This window comes from Miscanthus floridulus, chromosome 11 (genome assembly GCF_019320115.1).
Source record: "Miscanthus floridulus cultivar M001 chromosome 11, ASM1932011v1, whole genome shotgun sequence".
Taxonomy (NCBI): Eukaryota; Viridiplantae; Streptophyta; class Magnoliopsida; order Poales; family Poaceae; genus Miscanthus; species Miscanthus floridulus.
In genome coordinates, this window is record NC_089590.1 from 62,504,485 (window position 1) to 62,526,324 (window position 21,840).

Genomic DNA, 21,840 nt, shown 5'->3' on the forward strand with positions numbered 1-21,840 from the left:
GTCTGCTATGGCCTTTCCTTTTTCGTGAAACGGACAGTGCGGAGGCAGCACACACGGCGAATCGGCGATGGAAAAAAGTTCCATGGGGACCGGCCGGGCCGGACTGGGCCGGGCCGAGCTATTGAAAGCTTCAAGCAAAGTCTACAAGCCTTGCATTTAGGTTTATAGCTGGTAGCCGGGTCGTCGTTAACGTTGTTGCTGTGCTTGGATTCTCTATTCCCCCTCCCCGGCAGCGATCTACAGAATCACCTCAGGTTCCAAGTGTAATGCATGCATATATAAACTTGCTAGTGGCATTCTGGCATGCATGATGTATATGTGCTTAATAAACTATATATATACACAATTTACTAAGACCCTTGGGGACATTCACATTAGCAAGCAAGAGAACAATGATGGGCATGGAGCATGCATGCCTGGTCATGCTGTGTGGGAGAATGGAGCAGCTGCAGCGGCAGTCCTACATACTACATGCAGGCTACGAGAACAAGACATGGGTTGTATCCTAGCTAATTGATATATCTTAGTATCTCTGATCTTGTTCTTAGAGAGGAACAGCCACCTTGGTTTCTGGCTCCTAAAAGATGAAAGAAATTCGGACCGAGGAGAGAATGGTACTCGCAGGATGGGCGTCACTGACCCTTTCTGTTTGTTTTCAGTAGTAGTGCAAGCTATATATGCACGGGCTATATCCATTTAGAGTGCAATTCAAGATTTGAACCAAATCAAATTTTCTTAAGTTTAACTAAATTTATAGAAAATAGTGTCTACATGTATGTCTCCAATAAATATGTTCACTATAAAAATATATATATAACATGATTCATCTAATGGTACTTATTTGGTATCATAAGTAATGTTACTACCTTCATTATTCTAAATTATAACATATTCTAGCTTTTCTAGATACATTGTTTTATTATATATATAGACATAGTATATATCTAAGTGCATAGCACAAATTATAAACCTAGAAAAGCCAAAAACATCTTACTTTTTTTATATAGATTTGATTAAACTTAATATTGTTTGATTCGTTAAAAAAATTACAACTACATTCCTTTTGGAACAGACGGAGTATGAATGTACGATGTTTGACGAGTATTTAAAACTTGGTTACCTAAAACCTACCACGCCCCTGCCAAATACCAAATGTGGCACCCCTGCGGATGCACTCCACACAGAGTCTGAAATTCAAGGCGAACAAGCCCCCCGTCAATATGGAGGACCTTCCGAGCGATCGTCACTCGGACCAAAGGAGCCGGGAGCGGACTGCTCAGACCGCCACGGGGTGGACTCGTCCGAGTGAATGGCCTCCGGGTGTCCGGCCTCCTGTACCCAATAGGAGACGGTCAAGGGCTCGGCCTGAGTGGTCTCTAAGGATGTAGACACCGTGACGTGCACCCCCACCGGATCCACTACAATAACAAACCTGTACAACGCTTTGCAGCATGAACTAGCAAACACTCAGCAAAAGACCTAAGAACAGATGTCCAACGAACGACGGTCAACATTCATGTAGGCGAAATTGAGAAACTTCTTCTTTCTGGTGTCTTCTGCCACCGAAGGATGAGGAAGACCGATATAAAACTTATTCTCCGTAGTCCTTCATCGTGGCAAGATCTAACCACGATAAAACGGAGAAGAGACTGGAGAAAATTATTCCATGGCGGCGACACCATCTCCGCCTTGATATCGCCGTCCGGAAATAAAAGTCTCCATGTCATACTGGTAATGATGCTGACGCCGTAGTTGTCACTCTCATCTTCAACGAAGTCGGCATGGAGAAAACGATTACACCATACCCTCTCGTCGTTGCCGGAGAGGAGGAGGAGGAGATAAATCCCCAAAACCAATAAATTTGGCATGGAGAGACCCCTAACCCTTAAGACTCGATCTACTAGAAAAACTTATTAAAAATGATGGATCTCCACTCCCTCCGGCCTCCGGCGATATGGCGGAGGAGGAGGGAAGGGGACCAGCGGCGGTGGAGGAGGCGGCGGTGACGATGACGACGGCGGCACTTAGGTCCCGACTCGCAAGACGCGAGACGCACTACGGGAAACAGGGTCTTTGCCGAGTGCATCTTTCTTTGACGAGGGCTAAAAATCGGGCACTCGGCAAAGAGCTATTTTGTCGAGTGCCGCACTCGGCAAAGATATACACTCGGCAAAGAAGGCTTCGTACCTGATAACTTGCACCAAACCTTCTAAAATTTTTATCACATCCTCCGCATACGATATCATGACATCTCGACAAGTTTCTTGATTTCCGGACTTCGTTTGCATTTTATAGAATTTAAAAACAATTCGTCCGCAAGTTCGTGGTCATGTTTCGTGAACAAGATGTTCGAAATTTCGGGTCCGTTCCTGGATACGGCCTCACACTATACTCAATACCATGAATATCATTTTTTGTATCATTAAATTCTATTATTCGATGCACGTGCAGTTCAAATTTGCATTTTCCGAAAAAATTCAAGTAAATGAAATAAATTAAATAAATATAGTAAACAGTTCGGGAAATGTACCAAATTTCGACATGGAGTACCAAGTACTGTAAGAGGACTACAGAAAAAGTTTGGAGGTCAAAATACAAAAAAAAATTGGTTTGCCAAGTGTCATCTTTTGACACTCGGCAAATATGCTCTTTGCCGAGTGCCAGATGGTAGGCACTCGGCAAAGTGTTCCCTTTGTCGAGTGTTCGCGGGGACACTCGGCAAAGGGCGTGCCATTTTTTTAAAAAAAATGTTTGCCGAGTGCCTCTCCGCCCGGCACTCGGCAAAGTGGTAATTTTGTTTTTTTTAAATACGATGGAGTGCGGTTTAGGGTTTAGATTTTTTTTTAAAAAAAAGAAAAAATCTTTGCCGAGTGCCCCGATCTGGCACTCGGCAAACCGGCCTCCTTTGCCGAGTGCCAGATCGGGGCACTCGGCAAAGAGCCCGTCCATTAAACAAAACCGGCAGCCAACCACTTCGAAAAAAGGCCCCACCCCCGCGCCCGCCAGCGACAGCGCCGCCGCCAACTCCGCGCGCCGCAGCCGCCCACCGCAGCCCCTCCCCGCGCCTGCCCCCGCCCCTGGCAGCCCCTCCCCGCGCCGCCCCCGCCCCCGGCCGCCCCTCCCCGAAGCGGCCCCGCCCCCGGCCGCCCCTCCCCGTGCCGCCCCCGTCCCCGGCCGCCCTCCCCGCGCCGCCCCTGCCCCGGCCGCCCCTCCCCGCGCCGCCCCCGCCCTCGGCAGCCCCCAGTCGCGCCCTGCCCGCGGCCGCGCCGGCCCTACCCCCAACCACGCACTGCCCCCGGCCCGCCAACGTCGGCTCTGCCGCCGCCGCGCCCTGCCCCCGAGCACTTTGGCCCTGCCACCGGCCGCGCCCCGTGGACTGCGCGCCCCAACGCCACCCGTGCCTGACCACGTTCCCGACTCCGGCGACCCCGACCGCGACCCCGACGCCGCCCACCCCTACCCCCGACGCCCGTCAGGTATGCCTTCTCTCTTATTGTTGTCGTGGTAGTGATAGTTGTAGTAGTATTAGTTGTAGTAGTAGTGCTAGTGGTAGTAGTAGTATTAGAAGTAGTGGTAGTAGTAGTAGAACTAGTGGTAGTAGTAGTAGAAGTAGTGGTAGTAGTAGTAGAAGTAGTTGTAGTAGTAGTAGAACTAGTGGTAGTAGTAGTAGCAATAGTTGTAGTAGTAGTAGTAGAACTAGTGGTAGTAGTAGTAGCAATAGTGGAAGTAGTAGTAGAAGTAGTGGTACTACTTAGATATATTCTTCTGCATGGATTGATATCCAAACTACATGGCTTCTCTTGAGACATATGTGCTTGTCGGCCATCGTGCCGTTGTTTTTTGCAGGTTTTGGAAACCTCACCGTGCAGGGGAGGTTCTGCCGAATTTTTTTTAAATAACAGTATTTTGTTCCATTTTTGTAGAGAAGAGCCCGTCGGAGCCGAGTCGGAGTTCCTATCGCCGTGCCGGTCTGCCTGCACCGTGTCGCCTTGCCACTGCACCGACCCACCACGGCCCCGCTAGCCTGACTCCGCCGCCACCCTAGGTATAACCCCTCTTTCCGTATCATGGTCGTAGATCGCGTAACCTAATTAGGCGTCTCCCGTTCGAAAGAGATACGGTTGGAGGTATGCAGATCTTTGCATATCTATGACCGTATCTGTTTCGGATTGTCCATGTTTTTTGGACAGCCCGCGGATGCGTAGATGGGTTAGTTTCCATGGTCTGCTCCAGTCCGAGACAGAGTTTCGGCAACACCTCCCTGTTGTTCTCTGGATACGCACTCTTGTTTGGCAGGACGTGTATCTGGAGAACAGCGGGGAGATGCTGCCGAAATTCTGTCTCGGATAGGAGTAGAGCATGGAAACTAACCTCATCTACGCATCCGCGGGTGAGATTAGGACCTATCCTCACCTATTAGACAGTAGGAACACCATGTAGATGCAATTGATGGTTACATTACTCGTTGATACATATGTTAGAGGATGGATGACTGTCAGTGGATGTACACGGGCTGGAGAAGTCAGAGTGATTACACCACAGAATGGATGAACAAGACCGATGCTTTCTTGAACAGTGCATTTGGCAAGGCTGCTAAAGGACATTGCCTAGTTTTGTGTCCCTACAGCAAATGTGGAAACATGAGAAGGGTAAACATCTTGTGAAGAATGGATTTACGTCGGACTACACCCGGTGGGTCCACCATGGTGAAGCCCATCGTATGAGAGAGGAGGTGGTGAGACCACGGGTGGAGGCTTTTGATGCTGATGCGGGGGTAGCAGACATGTTAGATGACTTTCACCATGGCTAGTTCGATGATGGACGTGAGAAGGAGGAGATGGAGGCAGCTACACAGGCGTTCTACGACATGATGGACTCAGCACAGAAACCCGTTCATGATCGGTCAACGGTGTCTCAACTAGATGCCATTGGACGCTTCATGGGGTTGAAGTCCGAGTTAAACTTGAGTCGAGAAGGCTTCGATAAGATGTTGGCCGTGATTGGCACCCTGCTTCCGGAGGGCCACATTCTACCAAAGAGCATGTACGAGTCACAGAAACTCCTTCATGCACTTAAGATGCCGATGAGCAGATACATGCTTGTCCCAAGGGGTGCGTCCTATTTAGGAAAGAACACGAGCATGCAAAGTTCTGTCCAAAGTGTAAATCCTCTAGGTACCTGGAGGTAGACTCTGATGATGGCCAGAAGAGGCAACTTACGATCCCCATGAAAATCCTACGGTACCTCCGTTCCTACCGAGGATCCAACGGCTATACATGACCGAGGAATCCACGAAACAGATGACATGGCACAAAAATGACAAATGGTACAATCCTGACAAGATGGTACATCCATCCGATGGTGAAGCTTGGATCCGCTTTAATGACAAACATCATGACAAAGCAGATGAGGCTCGTAATGTACGTGTCACGCTGGTAACAGATGGGTTCAATCCTTATGGAATGATGGCTGCCCCATACACATGTTGGCCCGTCTTCGTTATCCCCCTTAATCTCCCCCTGGTGTCTCCTTTCAACAACATAATGTATTCTTGTCGTTGATAATTCCTAGACACCCAGGGAGTAATATGGGTGTGTTCATGGAGCCCGTGTTTGATGAATTGGTCCGTGCTTGGGACAAAGGGGTATGGACATACGACCGAGCTACAAAGACAACCTTCAAAATCCACGTTTGGTACCACTACTCCCTGCATGACTTCCTGGCGTATGGGATATTCTACGCCTAGTGTGTTCACGAGAAGTTCCCATGCCCAATATGCAAGGAAGGTGTTAGGTTCATTTGGTTGCAGAAGGGTGGCAAGTATTCGTCATTCAACAGACATCGTCAATTCCTACCTCTTGACCATCCATTCAGACAAGACATCAAGAACTTTACGAAAGGTGTCGTAGTGTCAGACCCTACACCGTGGATGATGACTAGTGCCGAGGTTCATGCTCAGATAGATGCTCTCGTGGCTAATCAAGAAGGTGGTTTTGTGGGATATGGTGAGCAACATATGTGGACTCATAAGTCGGGCTTGACGAGGCTCCCCTATTTTGATGACCTTCTTTTGCCACATAACATTGATGTAATGCACACTGAAAAGAATGGCGCCGAGGCACTTTGGGCAACACTCATGGACACTGAAAAGTCTAAGGACAACCCTAAGGCTAGAGTGGACCTAGCAACGTTATGCGATAGACCAAATCAAGAGACGCAGCCTCCTAGAGGCGGCAAGAATTGGAGAAGGCCTCAGGCCGATTTCATCTTGACCAGCAAACAAAGGAGGGAAGTACTTGAATGGATCCAAATGCTAATGTTCCCTGATGGGTATGCAGCGAATCTAAAGAGGGGAGTGAACTTATCTACTCTGCGAGTCAACAGGATGAAGAGTCATGACTACCACATATTCTGCATACAACTCCCTTGTTTCTCGTTGGTACAGAGAATTTTTTCGTGAATCCTGGCATCAATCAAGGGATCCTACCCCGCAGGAAAATGATACCCTTCTTTCACAGGGTGCGGGACTAGGGAGGCCCGGTTTCATTTCTTTGTTCAAAAATATGGTACCGTCCAATTTAGCTCGTACTTAGTTCGACATTCCAAGTTGCTCGTATGTTCAAATAATATAACGATCTATCCTGCTTGAGCTTGCAGGCCCAAACCGATGCGTCTATAAGTGATGAGTTGAGACATGTTGCAAACGGCTGTGCCTAAAGGGTCAGCTCATTTACAAGTTATGACGTGAATGGATATCGCTTTCACACAGCAAGCTACGAGCAGAGTCGGCCTAATAAAAAACCACAAATAGTGGAGTTTTTATGCCCGGCACTGATGGCCTCGACTATTATGGAAGAATTGAAGAAATATATGAACTTTCATTTTATGGTGCCAAACCTTTTTATCCTGTCATATTCAAATGCCATTGGTTTGATACGAGTAACGAGACAGACCCCTAATCTTGGGCTAGTCGAAATTCGACAGGATTCCGTCTATCCAGGAGACGATGTCTATATTGTGGCTTAACAGGCCACGCGGGTTTATTATACGGCATACGCGTGCCAAACCAAAGGGCATCTTAAGGGTTGGGATATCGTGCACAAGGTCTCGCCACACGGTAAACTACCTGTCCCAAACAATGAAGATTATAACTTCAACCCACACACATATGACGGAGAGTTCTTTCAAGAAGAGGGGCTAGAAGGGAGGTTTGAGATAGACTTAACCGAAGCCATCGGAATGGAACTAGACAATGAAAGGGTTGATGACGAGGACGCTGGAGATGAGGTGCAAAATGTGAAGGACTTCGAAATGCTTGAGCGATTACGTTTAGGCAATGACAATGAAGACAACATTCCTCCTTCGGATAGTGTTGATTATTTGGGCAATGACAATGTTGGTAGTGATGACGAGACCTATGATCCAGCTAATCCCAATCATGAAGATTATTTCTAATACATGTAATACTATGTTTTTGTAATTACGCTTTGTTTATTTTGCATCTATTTCTATTTCTAATTATGTCTTGTTTATTCTTTTTAATTGCAGGTGATTGAACAAAGATGGCGGGCCGAAGCGACCGTCATAGGGACGTGTCCTCGCTTTACCAAACACGACGCACTGCAGATGCCGCTCTAGGTGAGGGGCCATCGGACAGGAGGAGGAGGAGGAGCAGCGGCCGCAGGAGGTAGCCACCGCCGCCTCCTACCACACAGCGTGAGGAGGATGAGGAGGAGGCGAGGCCCGGGGACGACGACGAGCTGGTTCGGCAGACGGACGAGGAGGAGGGGGCGCACGAGGGAGAGGGGACGCACGAGGAGGATGGTACGGGTTCCGCTTCCTCTGGTTCGTCCAACGTCTACTTGCGAGGTCCAGCGAGCCTCCCTCTGGTTTCGCTTCCTCACCAACGCCCAATGATTCGCCCCGAAGGGCAAAAGTAAGTAACTTTAGATTTAATCACCACCACTTCATATGATATGTTGAAAATCGATAGAGAAACTAATAATTTTTTTAATTACTTGTGCAGGAACTGGACGATTGTGTCGGGTGGTGGTCACGGACGCCTAGTCAATGGCGTCTTGGGTCTTCTGTGCAGGCAACACTATCCTGGCCTGGTTGACTACGCCAGCAGGAGGGAGTCGGCCTGGACGTTTGACCACTATGCCGCCGCCCCCGATGTGGGTTACCCCAACAAGGCGGAGCGGGTGAAGACGGAGTTTTGGGTAAGTCTCCCTCGCACTACACTGCTCAATACATCGGATTCATTGGACTTTTCTTGAAATAATGAATGGATACATCACGTCTGTATGCAGACTTATTTCAGATGCGAGGAGGGATCTGAGGCCAGGGCAGATTTGGTGGCTACCAAAGCCTGTAAAAAACTCATCACCGACATGCATCATGAGACGCGCATCTAGAGCATCATAACCTACTACGGGTCAAAACTTGGAGAGAAGGTCAGCAAAGAAGAAGCAAGAAAGATGACATTGACCCGGGACCAGTACCTTGAGGTAGATAAAGAACATTAATATTGATTCATTTTGAGATTAAGTTGGTTTAATTTGATCTTTTTATATGTCAAATACTTGATGATGTGTAGATGTGTCCCTGGTGGTGCTCCTCGTATCCCGAGTGCTGGGAGATGGTTCACGCTCGTGTGGGCCGAGACGCATGAAGCTGCCCGGGAGCGGCGTTTGCAGATGCAAGGTCCAGCACACCATCAAGGCAACTGCAACTTCGCCGGATACAAACAATTATGGGTACGCGAATTCATTTATCTATTATGACGCTCAATTATGCCTGATTTCTAATCATCTTGCTGTCTTTCTCGTAGTCGGAGGCACATGGTGGTCAGCAATGCTCCGACTTCCAGGCATGGTGTATGTCCCACAAGGGCAAGGCGACGTCCGTCGTCTCCTACAACCCGGAGGACCCGCCCGAGGCGTACACCAACCCGAGCGTCCACACTCGCATCAGTGAGTACACATCGGCGGCAAGGTCAGTCCATGGGCCACAGTACGACCCGAGCACCCAGGACTTTGATGCAGAGATCATCATGAGGGTGGGTGGAGGCAAGAAGCATGGGCGGCACTGGCTTGGTGACGGCGTCATCGACTCGACCTCTACTCCCTCTCTCTCCCAGATCCGAGCACGGAGCACGAGTGAAGGCCCGGCCATACGGCCACGGCCAAGCGCTTCACAGCAACGGGTCGACACACTCGAGGTTATTCCTGTTTTACTCGTCGTAGATTGATCTTTACATACCTTAATTAGCTTTGCATTACTGAAACATTGGAGTGAAATATTGCAGGCCCGGCTGGAAGAAGAAGCAAGGCAACGTCAGGACCTGGCGGCCCAGCTGCAGTCCGAGCGGGCCGCGCGAGAGGCCCAGGCGCAGAGGATGGCGGAAATGATGCAGTTCATGCAGACTCTTGGGCAACATACGGGTCTAGCTGTGCCACCTGGGCTGTTTGCTCCACCTCCGACTCCTGCAGTTGTAGCTACTCCTGTGAGTTTTCGCTTGTGCTTTTCTTGTATGACCTAGATTAGCTATCCAAGTAATCTTGTCTAACACATGTAATGTTTTCTCCTTTGTGTAGCCTCAGTCGGAGGGTTCAAATAATCCAGCTCATGCGCCTCGGACTGATCCAGCTTTTCCTTCACCAGACACTCAGTTTCCACCTTTCTGATGAGTAGCATTAGTTGTATTTGCATTTGTTGTTCACTTCGTGATGGATTTCTGGTATACTTGTCATGCACTAGTGGTATATTTGGATAACTGTGATATATGCGATAGATGTTTGGATTGATGTATGTGGTATATGTGATGAATGTGATATATGCGATGGATGTGATAAATATGTGATGCATGTTTGGATGGATGTGAGATATATGTGATAATTTGTGTTTGTCGTGATGGAATGTAAAAAATGAAAAAAACACTGTTTTTGGTCAGTTTGCCGAGTGCAATAGTCACTGCACTCGGCAAAGCTGGAAAATGTAGCAACCCGTTTCCCAGCTTTGCCGAGTGCCATGACCATATCACTCGGCAAAGATTTTTTTAAAAAAAAAATAAAAACTTTGCCGAGTGCCACCCGTCCGGCGCTCGGCAAAGAAATTTTTAAACAAAAAATAAAATAAAAAAAACTTTGCCGAGTGCCATCCCGGGAGGCGCTTGGCAAAGAAATTTAAAAAAAATAAAAACTTTGCCGAGTGCCATCCCGGCGGCGCTCGGCAAAGAAAGAATTTTAAAAAACTTAAAAACAAAAAACTTTGCCGAGTGTTGTCCGGGTTGGCACTCGGCAAAGCCGCCGTCACCGTTTCCTAGGCCGTTTTCTTTGCCGAGGGCTGGCTCGGCACTTGGCAAAAGCTTTGCCGAGTGCCCGACAAATGGCTCTCGACAAAGGCTACTTTGTCGGCCATTTTTTCCCCGAGTGGCCATTGCCGAGTGCGGCACTCGGCAAAGCCTTTGCCGAGTGTATTTGGGGCTTTGCCGAGTGCTGCAGGCACTCGGCAAAGCGCCTGAATCCAGTAGTGACGTCGGTCACACCGCCATGAAGCTTAGTGCAATTCTGAATTATGATAGCCTTAGGTTGATGTCTACTAATAATTATTTGAATTCAATCTTCTAGGCTCCATGATTCCGTCTAGGAGATAGGGAAAACTCGTTTATATCTCAAGTGATATTACACATGAATGCCTTATTGAGATGTTTTGCTTGACGTGATCGCACAAGTCAGCAAACATAAACATGTTTGTGGTTTCGGATGCATTAGCGTGATGTTTTTTTTAACCTAGATAGGCTTGTTCGTTTGCACTTAAAGCCAGCCAGTACAGCTGCTACGCTACTGTCATTTCGTGACACAAAATACTGTTCCTTGGGCAACGGCTACGAGGTTGTGCAGTGGGGCTGATCAGCTGATGGTCCAGGAATGTATGCCTCGCTTTCCACAGATATACTACCGGTGGTCCATGTCATGCAAGTACGTTAGACTGATCTACGGATCCAGCCTTCAATTTTGTACTGGTCCCATTCATGGCTCTGTGCCTCACGGTAATTCTTCGTTCTCGGCTGTAATCGTAGCGTGAATCGAGGCCCGACATGGATCAGCTTTGCATTGCCTTCTCCTGCTCCTGCGGTTTTGCCACCCCAACCTATCTATCCACATGTCAGGCTATCAGTACAAAATTAAAGCTTCCAGCTAGCAGGGTTCAGTGGACACAAAATCCATTAACTGTGATCAATGACAGTGGGAACAAAAGGCCCAAGCTAGATAGGATGTCGTCCATTGCTTGTCGAATTCGTGTGCACATGACAGATTCAGTAATTCGATCACAGGCAGCCACACCTTTTCTTTTATGTCAATTTGTTTTGTTGTGAACTGTGGCATGCAGAACACACAGCAACTGAATGAGGCCAGCTATATAGTCTTCCTGGTTGCTTCGTTCCCACAAGGAGTTTAATCTGAATTGAACGAATATATAAAAAATTAAAAAGAAGTCATGGATCTCGCTAACTCTACCAACACATAGATACTATAAAAATAGAGTTATAATATATTTACGAGTAAATATTCATGTGGCTTACAATGAAAGAAAAAATCTATCAAGATTATATTTTAATTTGATACAGACTTAATAAAACATTGTCATATTATTGCCAATATCAATTTATACTATGAATGTCATGGTCATTGTAAAATAAATTATATCTTTAATTTTTTATATCGGGAGTAAAAAATAAATAGATATATGACATTCCATCCTCATTTTTTCATTAATACATTTTATAGCTCTTTTTCTCTCGTCGTAAGGCACGAACATATTTGCTAAACAAAAAAGCTTGATATCCTCCACAGGTGACGTTGTGACCACCAAGACGTTCCGATCCTACACTGTGCTGCTTTTGATGTACAGCATTTGCAATTCTGCATGCACATTCACATCAAGCATCCTAGATTCCTACTAGTAGTAGATTGTAGATAGATACTGTAACTCTTCAATTCTGCATGCACATTCACATCGAGCATCCTATTCAGCTCCAGCTCTGGTCAGGTTTCCACCGCTGCGTAAATCTGAATCTGCAGGTACCACCGACTACGGACGCGCGCTTGCCGCTGGATCCGGGGACATACGTGGACTCTCGCAAGAAATGTAAATAACCGTACACGTAAATGCGATGGGCCGCCGGCTACTACTGCAGGAAAACGTACACCCCACTGAACACTGATGCATGGACTCCTCAGGCCTACGTTCTTTCCTTCTGCAACGGCTATGCCAAGACGTGCACTGGGGCTAGCTGTATGTGTTGTTCAGACGATAGATGCCACGCTGGATGATAATGCACAGTTTATATTTACTGTTTAGCACAGTGCAACCCTTCTCGCAGCGCCGGTAGTAATTTCCTCTATTTACTGTGGTTGATCATTAGGCTTCAGGCAGAGTACTAGTAGAGGTACACTACAGCACACGCGTGCTTTGCCGAGTGTAATTGCACTCGGCAAAGAAGGCTCTGCACTCGGCAAAGCCTTTGCCGAGTGTTGCACTCGGTAAAGAGCTGTCGGCATATCCCTTCGCGACAAAGGCTTCTTTGCCGAGTGCCACGACGGCACTCGGCAAAGAAAAGCCGCCGTGACGGCTAGGTCACGGTGACGGCCCCTTTGCCGAGTGCCACGCGTCGGCACTCGGCAAAGAAATGTGTTTTTTATTTTTTTTTTAAATGCTTTGCCGAGTGCTTACATCTGGCACTTGGCAAAACTTGTTTTCTTTTTTTTGGATTTTCTTTGCCGAGTGCTGTAGGTAGGCACTCGGCAAAGCAGTTTTTTTTTTAATTTTCTTTGTCGAGTACCTTGACCATGGCACTCGGCAAAGCTGGGAAGCTTAGTGTCTCAGATTTCTAGCTTTGCTGAGTGTCATGACACTCGGTAAAGAAGTGAAAATATTCAAAAAAATTTTGGTTTTTAGTCTTCCATCGTTGCAAACAAGATATACATCATATATATATATAACACAACTATATATCACACAAATGTATATCGCAATCCACCACAAACACAAACATAGCATACAAGTATCACAATCTCGACTCCCAAGTGCAAAGTCCAAACACACAAGCATAGTTCACAAAGTTCACAAGTGCATTATATCACAACGGCTGCCATTTGAAGCTCACGGCGACGGTTCAGGTTATGATGGCCCAACGTGCGATCCCGACGACCCTCCGAGGTGGTTCGACGCCGCCCCCGATTGATGTTGCACAAAATAGAAGAGATTGCACGTGAGCGACAAGAGAAGAGATAAATATGCAAGATAAATATCCGCCACTACCACCACCACCACCACATCACCGCCATCACCAACACTTCACCACCACCACCACCACACCACACCACCACCACCATGACCACCACCACCACCACACCACCACCACCACCATGAGCACCACAACACTGTGACCACCACCACCAACACCACACCACCACCACCACCATGACCACCACACCACCATGACCACCACACCACCACCACCACCACTAGGTTTCTCTAAGTTTCAGCATAGAAAGTAAAACTTCATACTTATACTCATCGGGGTAGAATCAGGACGTTGTGGAGGTGGATTTGGAGCAAGCAGCGTCTGTGGGATCGCCCAACCTTGTTGTTAGCCAATTTGCTGCATGAACTTGATCATCTCGGTCATCTGCCGCTGATCTTGCTCCCGTTGGGCCTCCAAAGCCTGTAGCCTCTGCCGCTCGGCCTCCCGCTCGGCCTGCAGTTCCTGCACCTGGGCCTGCAGCATTTGACCCCAATGTTTCAATAATGCATAGGTAAGGTATGTAAAAGTCAAAGAACGACGAATGAAACAGGAATGCTTACCTAGAGTGCCGACACCGCGGTCGGCCGTTGGCGTATGGGCACGCTTGAGCTCGTGCTCGCTGCTCGGAGCTGGTGGAGAGGAGGAGTAGAGGCCGTGTCGAGGACGCTGTCGCCAATCCAGAACCGCCCATGCTTCTTGCCTTGCCCCACCCTCATCACGAGCTGAGGATCAAGGCGCTCCTCGGTTCTCAGATCGTAGCTCGGCCCATGGACTGACCTTGCCGCCTCCGTGTATGAAGATAGGCAGGTGTGGACGCTGGAGTTGGTGTACGCCTCAAGCAGGGCATCTGAGTCATACTCGATGTCGGCCGTCGCCTTGCCCATGTGAGCCAGAGCATATGCCTTGAGTTGACCAACTGGCTGGCCACCGTGTGCATCCGACTATGAGAAAGACAACAACATGTGGTTAGAAATAATGCAGAATTGAGCGCGGCTAGATTAGAGCAATGGCGGAGACTTACATATGCCTTTGCATATTTGCTGAGGTTGCGGCTGTCCTGATGGTGAGGTACACCTGGCATCTGCAAACGCCTGTCGCGGGCCTCGTGCTTCTTCTGCCAGTCCCCATCCAACCAGGTGTCCACAATATATTCCCAGCAATCGGGGTGGGTGGCGCACTAGCTTGGAATCGCCTACAGAACATCAAGTAGACGACATATCAGAAGATTAAATTAGGCATACTTAATCTCAAAAGAAATGAATATTCATGTTTTGTATTTACCTGTATGTACTGCTCCCTTGTCAGCGTCATCTGTCTTGCCTCCTCTTTATTGACACGCCTGAGTAGAAACTTGGCGTTGTAGTCTATGTGGGCCTAGAGGCGGGACTCGTAGTGCAAGTCTGTGGCACGCCTTTTACAGGAAACGTAAGCCACCTGATACGTACTTTCCTCCTGTCTCTCCTGGATTCTGAAGAAGTCCTACATAAAGACACGAGGTATCCATTATTTTATTTCAAGAATGTCCAATAAATGCGAGGAATTGAGGAATGTAGTGCAAGAAAGACTTATCCACAACTCCCTAATCACCTGATCTGCCTTGTTTCTGCAGCGGATGCCATTATGATCTGGAGCATCCTACACGAGGGCATAGTGGTTGAACGTCTAGGCCGGCTCCCAATCCTGATCTCCTTTCCTAACCAGGCCAGGGAAGTGTTCCTTGCACAGAAGTCCCAGGATGCCATTCACATTGCGTGCCGGGGCCTTCTGGTCCACAAGCACCCAGTTCCTGCACAATTGGTCCACAATAGTTATTAGTTGTTATTATAATTTTTTAACATATCAAATGAAGAACATATGAAGTTACTTACTTATCGCCCTCGGGTGCAATCAGTGGGCGCCTCTCAACAGGTATCGGTCGCTTCGGGAGCTTTGCGGGACCTCGCTGGTAGGGCTTCGACGTACCAGAGGAAGTGGAACCCCCTACCGTCGCCGCCTCCTCGTCCTCCGTCGCTGGAACCGCCTCCTCGTCCTCCATTCGTGGACTCCCGTCCCCGTCCACCGTGTGCTGAAGGTCGTCGTCGTGCACAGAGTCGCGTGAGGAGCTGCGCCCGTGGTCAGTCAACGGCTCTACATGTGGAGATGTCTGGGTTTTAGGCATCATACGTCACAACTTGCTCGGAAACTTCTAAATTTTTTACCACAGCCTCTACATGCGATGACAAGACACCTCGACAAGTTTCGTAATTTTTGGACTTCGTTTGCATTTTATATAATTAAAAAACACTTTTTTAACAAGTTGGTGGTCATGTTTCGGAAAACAGATGTTCGAAATTTCACGAATGTCCCTGCACACGGCCTCAAAATACACTCAAAAACATGAATACCACTTTTTGAATCGCTAAATTCTAATATTTCATGCACATGCAGTTCAAATTTACTTTTTCGAGAAAAATTTAAGTAAACATAAAAAATTTAAAAAATATACCAACAAGTCATAGAAAAGTTCCAAATTGGAACATGTGCTTCAAGGTACTGTATAAATGCCACAGAAAATATTTGAAAACAAAAATAAAAAAAATACTTTGCCGAGTGCCAGGCTTGCAGTACTCGGCAAAGACAGCACGTTTGTCGAGTGCACTCGGCAAAGGATGACGGAGGGGCCACCGGCATCGCCTGAGGTATTTTGCCGAGGGTTAATTCTTTGCCGAGTGCTTGACACTCGGCAAAGAGGACGTTTGCCGAGTGCCGAGTGCCGGCTTTGCTGAGTGCGGCACTCGGCAAACTGCCTCTTTGCCGAGTGCCCGTGTTTCGACACTTGGCAAAGCGCCGAGCACTCGACAAAGAGCGCGTCTCCCGTAGTGGTAGCAGCGCTCAATTCAAGACGCATATGCATGCGTTTCTCCACTACTGCAATCATAGTGCTAGCTGCAAACGGGTTCTTCAAGTCTCCGGCAAGGCGGCAAGCAGTTTGCAAAATTTTGCGAGCAATGCATGATGGATCATTGGATCCCAACATCGCGCCTGGAGCCTGGACCTGTAATGAGTAGGCCTGCATATCTACTTCTTCTCCACTGAACGCGTTTCCATTGCAGCATCAGACATTTAGGCACGATTCCCTGCACATGCATGCCCGAATGCCTGATAGATGCTTCTGTTTCTTCTACTTCTCTTACATTGCAAGCAAGCATGTCTGTCTTTCTTCTCGATGAACCCTAGTATGAGGAGTGTATGTCAAGCCGGTGGTCGTAGCCGACATATATAAAAGTTGCCTCTAACTGCAGCCTAATTAACATTATATTCAGTTTAGTAGGGATCGCGTACAACTGTCGACTACCTGCCGGCTACCTAAGCCAACATTGCAAGACATCACCGGAATGGGCTCAGTGAGATGCAGTAAATAAAGTCTGATCTGTGTCTGATTCTTCTTTCATTCCGAGCCAATCGTGCTTAATTAGCCCTTGATCAGTCTCAGGCCCTTCTAAACATTGCACTCATCAGCTTTCTAATTTCCACCAGTTAGCTAGGTAGAAGAACCACACACCAGCTCGATCCCCAGATATGTTTCAGCAGATAATAAGCTCCTGCGGGGCCCACCACCGCCCCTGGCTAGTATATATAACCGCAAAGTGGTGGTGCAATCGAGTGCAGTAAAGCTAGCCATGCTGTAGTGGGATATCTCTCCATTCTACCGTGCCACCATTGCTGCAAAGAAGGTGAACATAAACAGGGAGCCAGAACTAGTGGTGTAGATGGACGCAGAACATCACTTGGAGATGGAGATCAAGGAGGAAGAAGGAGCGGAGGTGATGGAGATGACGACGGTGCCCTCTCCTCGGTTCAGGAGGATCTGCGTCTTCTGCGGAAGCAGCCAGGGGAAGAAGAAGAGCTACCAGGATGCTGCAGTCGAGCTCGGCGAGGAGCTGGTGCGTCTGCTTCTTTCTCCTCGTAATCTCGCTAGATAGTTGCATCAGCTTTCAGCATGTGTCTGTTACTGCTGAAATGGTTGTTTTTGCTGATCAACAGTAACATGGTTTTTCTTACTCTAGTAGTCTGCAAGCAGTAAGTTTTTCTTTAGCACGACCACGGGTGCCCATAAATGTTTATCTTGTTTTCTTTCTAGCTTGATTGCAATTTCTGTGGCAGCAGTTCTATGCCGTGCTTGCCTTAAAACTTAAAAGAAGATAGTACAACACTAGTCCTTCGGGCGCGTCCATGCGCGCGGGCCACTGGCCATACGTTTTTTTGGGAAAAAAGATATAATCAAAGTTGTCCTGTATGTTGATTTGAGAAAAATCCGAGGAGGTTTTCGCAAAAAATGATGAGAGGGTTTGTGGAGCGCGGGTTGATTTTCGACAAAGATAAGGGTTTTTTTGAAAAAAAAACCGGAAGCCATCCGTTCTGGACCGCGGGTTGATTTCAAAATAATCTGATGTGTTTTTTGCAAAATGTCCTGAGAGGGACTCCGGAGCGCGGGTTGATTTCCGGAAAAAAGAAAGGTTTTTTTGAAAAATGACCGTGGCTCGCCCAATCTAGGCCGTCCGCGCGGCCGATCGAACGGCCACGAAAAGCAGACGACGTGGCACGCTGGGTGGCCGGCTACTCTTTACGCTTTCTTGTCTTTAGATACAGATACGTACAATAATCATGGGCATTAACCACGCATAGGTCGAGCTGTAAAGATGGCATATATACAGCCGAGATACCTCATCACTCACTACTGCAAAGATGGCATATATATATGTGCACTGAAACTACTGCTTGACTTCTTCTTTTCAGAAATGACGAGTTTGAATTTGAATTTGAAATTTTGGAAGTTAAAATGGACTCACATAGTGCAATAAATGCTTTTTGTTCATATGTGAAGCACCTCACCATGTAATACCTTTCACATATAGGGACCCATGCATGCTCCTGTTGGCACCATCTCCTCACTCATTTAATATTTTGACGCTCCACGCCTCCACCTCCACTAGTGATTATTTCCCATGCATTTGCTGAATTTTCTGTGCCATTGAAGAAAAGGATCTCGCTGACCACCAGCAAGCTCCTCCGTGCATGAACGAATTCATTGAATTAATTTTGAACATGTGTTTCTGTTCTTGGCACATCCTCAGTTTCAGTTATCACCACTTCATGGCAATATGTATGGTTTGCAGATAAAATAAAGTATGTAAGATCACACAACATTGTAGCTAGCTACTATATAGATAACAGACTAGACATGCCCATCACGTTAACTAGTTCCATTAGATTTGTTTATCACTAGAATTACCATTATATTGTAGGTCTCAAGGAACATTGATCTGGTCTACGGCGGGGGAAGTGTCGGGCTAATGGGCCTGGTCTCTCGAGCAGTCTACAATGGAGGGAGGCACGTCATAGGGTATGTAAACAGCAATGATGCATGGTCAGTCTTCAGCACTAGCACACATAAAAAGAATAACCTGAAGAAACTTTGTAAAATCATGACAAAAAGAGTTGGATTGGTCGCATCCTCAGGTGCTAAATGCTATATAATTTGTCATCTCATTGTCGATCAATTATATATGTGCAGGGTGATTCCCAAGACCCTCATGCCGAGAGAGGTACGGTAACCACGCTCTCACGCCTCCCTAAAACCCTGTCATTGTTTAATCACATGCAATGATTCCCATGAATTCGACAAAGCATGTTAGATCAGATTCTTTTTTTGTTTTTCCTAGTACTTATACTATCTTTAATTAATTTTATAACTAATGTTTTAATATAAGAATACAAGTATATACTAGCCACGAACTAATGAACAACTGTTTTTGTTTTTGAACAAGAAATACAGAAGAATGAATTTACATGTGCAAATATATTTTTCTCTGAAGTGGAAAGAAGGATGCAAGCTTATCTTCTCTGGACTGAAAGATCACGTTGAATGTTCTTCAGTGAAAATCCGGTTTTCCTTTCCCTGATGATAGATGAGATCTTGGCATCTTGCTGATCCTGACTGCTGCTTCTAGTGTCTGCCCCTTTGTTCTTAAGGCCCTCATCCTTTAAGCAGATAATGACTTTGTTAACAAAAAGAAATGACCCTCACATTTTCTTTTTGTCCCCCACAACAACACCATGATTACTTCTCCTGAACCATGCTGCCCGGTCCGACCCCGTCTAAAATAAAATACTCCTAGGAGATAGATAGCAGGCCTCTCAGTCACAGGCTCACAGCCACCCCTTCTGGTTGCTCCTGTTAGGCTATGGAGTGTTGATTACATTACAGGCATGCATCCGTGTTTGCTTGTGTGTGCAGATAACAGGTGAGACGGTTGGGGAGGTGAAGGCCGTGGCAGATATGCATCAGAGGAAGGCTGAGATGGCCAGGCAATCTGATGCCTTCATAGCACTTCCTGGTACAGTAACTTCCTTTTTTTTATCAAGCTGAGTAGTGAGCCGACATGTAGATGTAGCTCACTTTTTACTGTCGCTTTCTCTCCCTGGTCATGTCACACACATATACTGGATCCATGCGTAGTGGAAGCGTGAGTCGAAAGTTGTAAAGCAGGATGCACGCAGGGGCAGTTTGACTCTAAATTCACCTCCCAGATTGGTTTGCCCAGTTGGTGTTGGTTGGTGCATGAGGATTTTGTTTTTCACCTTTTGAAAATTCAGGGCCCTTTCTAGTCCTCATTTGAAGCCTATTTAATTTTGGGTAGTGATGAAAATTTTATCCTACCAAACTTTTGATGTGACCAGTATTATGGCAGTTGTTTCAGTTATCCAGGTAGCAGTCGATATGAGCTCAGCATCACTAATCAGTTTTCATAGTTCTGAGTTTCTGTGATAGAAAGTAAACTGTTCTTTCGATTACACTACACAGGAGGCTATGGAACCCTTGAAGAGCTGCTGGAAGTGATCGCATGGGCGCAGCTTGGCATTCACGACAAGCCGGTACTAGCTCTTCATTGTCTGCAACTCATTTACTAAAGATTCATGTTGTAGTGCGTACCACTGTCGTCACAAATGTTTTTACAACTGTACTGGGGCCTGGGGGTGCTACAACAGGTTGGGCTGCTAAATGTGGACGGGTACTACAACTCCCTCCTATCCTTCATCGACAAAGCTGTAGAGGAAGAGTTCATCAGCCCGACTGCTAGCCACATCATCGTCTTGGCCCCGACACCGAAAGAACTGCTCGACAAGTTAGAGGTGACTTATCCACTGACAAAACGTATGTAACGAGGGATAACACATTGGAAGCTGACATATCTGATCCTGATTCACAGGAGTATTCCCCCCGGCACGAGAAGGTGGTGCCGAAGATGAAGTGGGAGATGGAGCAGCTGAGCTACTGCAAGAGCTGCGAGATCCCGCCGGGGCTCAAAGAAGGGAAGCCGATCATCCAAGCACAGCGAGGAGCCATGCTCTGAATTAATGGTGTTAGCTATTACGTACTACTGGGCAGTAACCATATAGGTTTCTCTGCAGACCTGCGAAATTAATTAAGTGGTGATGTAGGAAGATTCAGAACTTCAGATTATTTAGCAAGGGTACTCAAGCAAAGCTGCAGAGAGAACCCCTCCACTTCAGATTGCTTTTAATTCCTGTAACTTGAGTAGAATGCGCCTAATGTTGGGATGTGTCGACTGATCAATCTAGTATTGGCAATATATCAGCTGTATTAATTCTGCAGTGTTAATTCGAATTTCTAGTAGCAAATGAGCTGTTACTGGATTATTACTGTGTCACTGAGGGGGCAGACGATAACCGTGTGCAGCCCTGAGGCATTGTTTTTGAGAAATCAAGAAAGTTTTTAGAAGGCAACGTATAATGGGCCTGTTTCAGACGTCAATGTGCACAGAGATCGATGCACACAAACGAATCCTATTGTCAAAAAGAAAACTGACATATTATGGACAGTCTCGTGATAATTTTTAGATCCTACAAGATGAGTGGGCTCCTTTTAACGCGGTTGTAAATCCATGCAAACGTTAAGAAAAGCAAGTGTTCAATTTGGATGTTGTATATGTTTTCACACATACGTTACAAGTGTATATTCCAGATATTTCATCTGTTTTAGACATATGTTGCACTCAAGTGTTTCATGTTGCACGTGTTTCTTGTTGTTCAGAGAATTAGGGAGCACCGGCATTACTACAGCAATTTTAACCGAGGCGGGCAAAAAAGATTATCCGAGGCGGGCATCACAACCGCCCCGGTCCAAAGGTCACGGTAAATCACTGTTTTACCGAGGCGGTTGTCCTGCTCGCATCGGTAAATCGTTTTAAAAATATATAAAACTGAAAGCCCACCGGCGAGCCTGTTTCGGAGCCCACTGACGAGCCCGCCTGATCCCCGCGACCGCCACCGTCGCCACATCCCCGCGCACCGCCGACGCGAGCTAGATTTGGCGTCCCCGCACGCAGCCGACACGAGCTGGATCTGGCGTCCCCGCGCGCCGCCGACGCGGGCTAGATCCGGCATCCCCACGCCGAGCCGCCGCCGGAGGGTGGAGAGAGGGGGCTCCCCCGTGCCGCCACCAGATCTTGAGTCCCCGCGCCGAG

The 21,840-nt window shown here is 47.2% G+C and overlaps 1 protein-coding gene across 2 annotated transcripts; it reads left to right on the forward strand.

Moving 5' to 3' along the window:
- Positions 1-16,985: 16,985 nt before the first annotated feature.
- LOC136493241 (probable cytokinin riboside 5'-monophosphate phosphoribohydrolase LOGL6) lies at positions 16,986-20,975 on the forward strand. 2 transcript variants are annotated; one of them, XM_066489303.1, is made up of 7 exons: positions 16,986-17,235; positions 18,598-18,695; positions 18,867-18,897; positions 19,590-19,689; positions 20,157-20,227; positions 20,342-20,485; positions 20,563-20,973. In XM_066489303.1, the coding sequence occupies exons 1-7, from the start codon at positions 17,062-17,064 to the stop codon at positions 20,704-20,706; spliced, it is 762 nt and encodes a 253-aa protein (XP_066345400.1). In that variant the 5' UTR covers positions 16,986-17,061; the 3' UTR covers positions 20,707-20,973. The 2 variants fall into 2 exon arrangements, with proteins under 2 accessions (XP_066345400.1, XP_066345399.1); XM_066489302.1 differs by having other exon boundaries at positions 18,598-18,897; positions 20,563-20,975.
- The last annotated feature ends 865 nt before the right edge of the window (positions 20,976-21,840 follow it).